Source organism: Trachemys scripta, chromosome 2 (genome assembly GCF_013100865.1).
Source record: "Trachemys scripta elegans isolate TJP31775 chromosome 2, CAS_Tse_1.0, whole genome shotgun sequence".
NCBI lineage: Eukaryota > Metazoa > Chordata > Testudines > Emydidae > Trachemys > Trachemys scripta.
Genome location: NC_048299.1, coordinates 215,510,689 through 215,516,688, shown reverse-complemented (window position 1 = coordinate 215,516,688; position 6,000 = coordinate 215,510,689). Strand labels below are relative to the sequence as shown.

At 45.4% G+C, this 6,000-nt stretch overlaps 1 protein-coding gene across 2 annotated transcripts in view; it reads left to right on the top strand.

Moving 5' to 3' along the window:
* Positions 1–219: 219 nt before the first annotated feature.
* The window catches only part of ATP6V1H (ATPase H+ transporting V1 subunit H), a 76,267-nt gene continuing 70,486 nt past the window's right edge, over positions 220–6,000 (top strand). For both annotated transcript variants that reach the window (XM_034762924.1, XM_034762923.1), the window contains exons 1-2: positions 220–365; positions 3,727–3,849. In XM_034762924.1, coding sequence (XP_034618815.1) covers positions 3,746–3,849 — 104 coding nt within the window. In that variant the 5' untranslated portion in view covers positions 220–365; positions 3,727–3,745. The remainder of the gene's footprint in view (positions 366–3,726; positions 3,850–6,000) is intronic.

Here is a 6,000-nt window from a genome sequence, read left to right as displayed (position 1 = left end):
AAGACCCATGGAAGCTCCCTTGAGCAGGCACTGGTTAGCCTAGTGGCTTCTGGCTCTCTCCAGAGCACACTTGGCTCTGCCAGCCGCAGCCAGGTCGGCTTGGAACGTGTTTCAAAGAAGGACCCGGCCAGCTCGAGCAGTAACCCCAGCAACCGAGGCAACCCCGCCCCGTCCTCAGCGTGCGCGTTGTGACTGCGCGAACTGGGCCTTCCCGGGCGCCGTCGGGCTGTGCAGTCAGGTGGGTGCTGTCACATGACCGCCCCCGCTGTCTCAGCCGTGTTCCTCAGCTGCCCTGGAGCTGCGGAGCCCGGGAGCTCAGCGCCGCTGCCGGAGACGCTCAGCGGGCCCGGTCACAGACTGAGGGGGTAAGAGCGGCTCCCCACCCCGCCCCGGGACTGAGTCTCCCTGCCCCGCTTGGAGGTGGCGGCGGGGGCTTTGCTCCCCCTCCTCCTGCCTCTCCCTGGGTGCGATCGGGGAGAACAACGGAGCGGGCTCGGCCGCTGCCTCAGCGCCCCCGGGCTGCCGCGGTGCTGGGAGCCCGGAGCGGGCTGGGGCAGAGCTTGGGGTGGCGCCCCCCGCGAGCACCTCCCTGCCCCGGCGTTGAGGTCGCTGCCTTGCTCGGAGGGCTCTCTGCTGCGCAGCTGCTCGATGGGTTCGCGGGAGAAGGGTAATGGGCTCAGGCTCTCGCCGAGGCCTCCTCTGAAGCTGCTTTACTTAGACACCCCTTAGCAGTGCGTGAAGCGGCAGGGCCCCTCCTAAGGTTTTGTGGGCAGCCTGGGTACATCAGTGCTGGGATCCTGCAGTGTGACTGCTGCACCCGTCTGTACCACCAGCGCAGTCTGCTGGGCTCTGCAGGCTGCTTGTGTACGGCAAAGTGCTGCACCCTCATTCAGTTCTCTCTTGGCCTGCTCCTGCTTGCCTCTAACTTCCCCATTCTTGAGCTCCCTAAACCCTCTCTTCCAGTCCCCACTAGTCGGATAAGCATTTAAAATGGACCCTGCTACTTCCTCTTAAGAATTAGGTCATAGAGCCCTTTAAGGGGCACAACGAACATGCTGGTGTGTTCACAGTAAAGCTCCCAAAAGTGCAATGTTGAAGGGTGTATTTATTTTCTCTTCCTCCATGAAATAATAATGGGAAGTAAAGTTGCTTTTTTTATTCAATAATAGAAGCGAGGGGTTGTATGGGGGAGTAGAAAATGGAGAAGAGAGATTCTGCTTCTTTGTGGTGGTGGTCAAAGACCTCCAGGCTGGTTGGGTGAGGTAGTTCTAGTTTAGGGTGTGTGGAGTTCCTGCTCCTGCCAGGCTTCAACCTGCTGCAAACACACCCTTGTTGTGAAATCAGTCCGATGGAGATTAGGCCATAAAGGAAAGAGAAAGGTTTGTGAAGGTCGCGGTCTGTGATATTGAGACTTAGTGTTACTGTTATTGCCAAAGGGTAAATATTTATATAGCATGATATGCCAGTGAAGACTTCTGATTTTTGGATAGTTCTTGAGAAGCAAGACTTGATGTCCCTAGGGGAATGACTAGCTGTAAGACAAATGACTACATTAAATGAGGCCTAAATTATGTGATACATGCTGAATAGTACATCTGTGCCTTTTCTAATTGAGAGCTCCTGGGTACAAATCACACCGCTTTCAAGTTACTTTTAGGGCTACTTCTGGAGTTGCAAAAATGCAGTTCTTTGAAGCAGTCTTTATTCAAATAACTTCCTAAGTTTTAAAACGTCTCAGATATGTTTGGGAAACATTTCTTTAAAGCTGGAGCAACTTCATTATTGATGCAGCCAGACTCTGATATGGGGAGCAGAACACAAAGGAATACATAACAGTGGGATGGGATAAGTTCAGTCTGACCTGTTTTTATTTTCCATTTTTTCCTCTTAGAGAATTTTTTCATGCATGGCTTTCATTGTGTCTAAATGAAACAGTGAGAAACTTTGTGTCACTTCCCGAACTCTTCTCATTTTCTGTTGCGGAGTAAATGCGGGAGCTTGGCTCTTCTGGGCTCTTATTATTGCAAATGCTGCTTAGTTTATTTTCCTATAATTTTTTCCATGCCTATGATTGTCTTAATATTGCATACCCTATGGTTAATTGTTTACTGTTCCTGACTGACCTTTCTGACCTGTTGGTGTTACCCACCTTGAAAAGCTTACTGAACATTTACTAACCCAATGACTTTGTGTACTCACATAAGTGAAAAATACCTGTGCTGCCTTGCCTCTAAGGCAACTCTTCCTGCAATATAAAGGATTACAACAGTTATGTACTGCGTTTAAATTCTGTTTACAATCTTTTTAATTAACATACTCTGTTTTGCCTTCTTTTGTTTTTGTTTCTGTCCTAAAATAGACCGTGATGTTTCTGTTTTACTTGTGTTGCCATTAATGTCTGTTTCCTCTCCATCTTCCTTTCTCCATGCACTTCTGTCCCTTTTATCTCTTTGCATTGTGGCTTTTTTAAACTTTCTTCCTTAGATACTCTCTCTATGTACATCCTCACCACAGTCTCTAACCTGCTGTGAAGGCTGATGGAAATCTCTACTGCTCTAATATTCCCTCAGTTTTCTGGCTGCTGTGGAGGTGGTGCGACATGTCTGCTACACTCTGACATCCTCACTCTCCAGTGAATAGCTCAAGTATTGACCTTGACTAATCAACAGCAAAATAAGATGACCTGACTCTGATTCTTGTCAGTTTAACTTCTGCTTATGTACACTTTTCATTATCAATAGTTTTCACTCTGCTGCAGATTAGGAAAATGGAGCAGCTAGCACTGGAGATGCCTGTACACTCACTGCATCAGTGAACACTATGTTCACATTGGGAAGGTCATCCTAACCATAAGACCAGAAACTTTTTTTTTTAAATATAGAAAAGGAAATCTTAAATTGTTCATAAATGTCCTTTTTGCCACAGGCAAGTGGATATTTTTCAAGCCCTGCAGATCTCCAAGGCTGAGGCTTGGTATGAAGAAATTTTCAGCTTTTTAAAGGAAGAGTTGAAGACTTTTGTCAAATACAATTTGTTTGAAAGTAACTCGTGTATAGGTTTGTTTTCCCACTGTTTATGCTTTTGTAAGTCTTTCAAGTGCTGTCTTTGATGTGACTGTCAGAATTGAGGTCTGTGCATCTCCAAACATCATCCCTTTATCAACAACCAAAGCTTACACCCATGAAGAGTTTATATTCTTATTTAGCTAAAGAACTACTTAAAAGAGGTAGTAAAAAATGCTTTAGCCTCTGACAATTATCCTCCATTGTGAATGGGTTTTGGAGAAAACTTCTATGCAACATAAACAGCAGACAATCAATTAATATTTAAATTAGTTTTAGTATATACCTTATCCCATGAAATATTTTCACATCATTGCACGAGCACAATGTTTTTTCATTGTGACTTAAAATTAATGGAAGAGGAAGATGTATGATTTAAAAGTACAGGCCAAAGTTTTCAAAAGCAACCTGTGGTTTCCTAGGGTGTTTTTTTTTTTTTTTTGGGTGGGGGGAGGGGGATGCCAGACTTGAGATTCCATAAAGAGGCCTTATTTTTAGAAAATACGTGGTGCCCACACTGTGAAAACTATCTCCTTTAAGGTGTCCCAAATTGGACACCTAAAATCATTTTAAAAACTGCTGGAAATCTTGGGCACATAGTCTGTCTGTGTTCCTAATTTATTGTACTTGTCTCAGATCTGACTCATAATGTATTTCTGAACAGATTTTAAATCGAGATTAAAATGGATATCAGAGGTGCTGTGGATGCTGCTGTCCCAACAAACATAATTGCTGCCAAAGCTGCTGAAGTTCGGGCAAACAAAGTAAACTGGCAGTCCTATCTCCAGTAAGTATAAACTGACCGTGAATCATTGACAGCTGCATTTTCTACTAGCTTGTGGATTCTTGTGAATATCCATTATGACGTGTAACATGAGAAGTGTCATTCTATCATGACACTATAAAAGTGGAAAAAACCTACAGTGAATGGAAATAGCTGGGATAATTTCCTATGGACTTATTTCAAGAAAAGGAACTTTGTTTTTTGAATTCAATACAGTGGTCCTCAGAAACATTGTTTTGAAGACAAGTTTACTAAAATTGATTACATTCCACCTACCATTGGAACAGTGTTTCCTCCCAAAAAGCATGGCCAAATAGGAAAAGCACAGGACTGAGGCCAGGTTTACATGAGAAGTGCTTTGCCAGTATAGGTGTACTGTACTTGCAAATCACTCGGATTGTATGGAGCTTATACTGACAAAACTGCAATTTTGTTATCATGGCTTAGTCCAACCTCTGAGCCCCCCCTGAACAAAGTAGGTATACTAGCAATAGCAGAGTTTTGCCTGTACAGTAACTCCTCACTTAACGTCCCGGTTAACCTTGTTTCATTGTTACATCTCTGATCTATTAGAGAACATGCTCGCTTAAAGCTGCGCAATGCTCCCTTGTAATGTTGTTTGGAAGCCGCCTGCTTTGTCCACTGCTTGCAGGAAGAGCAGCCTGTTGGAGCTAGCTGGTGGGGGCTTGGAACCAGGGTGGGCTGGCACCCCCCCCCCCCATCAGCTCCCTGTGTGGCAGCTGCCCAGCAGGCTATCAATTGTCAGGCAGTTCAGGTGTTCCTCCCCCCACTGTCATGTGCCGCTCCTGCAATCTGCTTTGGAGCTGCTCCCGGGAGCCACCTGCTTGCTGCGCAGGGGGAGGGAGGGAAGAGGGGTGCTAATGTCAGGGTGTCCCCTTTCCCCCGCTCCTGTACCCTATCTCTACAGAGCTGGGGGGTGCACACAACAGAGCTCAGGACAGAGGGAGCTGGAGGGAGCTTGCTGGCAGCAATTGCGGTCTCAACTTGCTGATCTACTTAAAAAGGCAGTGTACTTACAGTGGGGTCAGCTTACTTAAAGGGGCAATGTGCATCTCTCTCACTCACACATGGGATGTGTATGTCACTCACTCACACACACTGGGTGCGTCTCTGTCTCTCACACACACACACACACACACACACACACACACACACACACATGCACCTCCTCCTCCCCCCCCTGCCACTTTGGAAACTGGAGGGAGTGATTGTGCTTGAGTGGGTTCATCATCACGTTCAGTTTCCGCAGGGAATGTTTGCAGCCATTGCCATGCGTATATTGTCTCCTCCCTCCATTGGTGCTGCCTTGTAGAATGTGAAGTTACACTAACAACAATGTGCTCACCATTGAGGGCTCAGCTGAGTGTTAGTTCATCATTCAGCAGCAAAGCATTCCCTGGGAAATAGCCCACCCTCTTGCACCCTGTGACTCCACCACCTCAACCAAGCTTCACAATCATCATTGCTGTGTACAGTATTTTGTTTAAAACTTATGTCTTTTGTCTGGTGAAATTTTTTTCCCTGGAACCTAACTCTCCCCTCCCCCCCATTTACATTAACTCTTATGGGGAAATCGGATTTGCTTAACATCATTTCGCTTAAAGTAGCATTTTTCAGGAACATAACTACAATGTTTAGTGAGGAGTTGCTGTATAATAGCATTGAGATTGAGGCTTTTTGCCAGTTTGTGTGGTATCCCGAGGGGGCCATGCTGAAGTTGCTTAAATAAGGCAAACTGTAAAGCGTGGGGCAGACAATCCCCAAAACTGCTAGTTAATCTAATACTTAGATTCACCAAGCCAGCAACAAAACAGCTTCTACAATACCTTACTGGTTACCCAGAAGCCAGAAATACAGTTCCCTTAAAGGAACCCAGCCTTGAGCACCCACCCAGACAGCCAAATCAAATATGATAAGGATTACTGAAAATCTTGTTCATCATATAAAAAGTTCTACCAATCCCAAAGGATCGGACACGTTACCCACCAGGTTAATGAATATCTTAGATCTTACCCAAATACACGCTTACAGCCAATTCTTATTAACTAAGCTAAAATTTATTAGAAAAAGAAGAGAGAGAGTATTGGTTAAAAGATCATTATACGTACAGATATGAGTAGAGTTCTTAGGTCA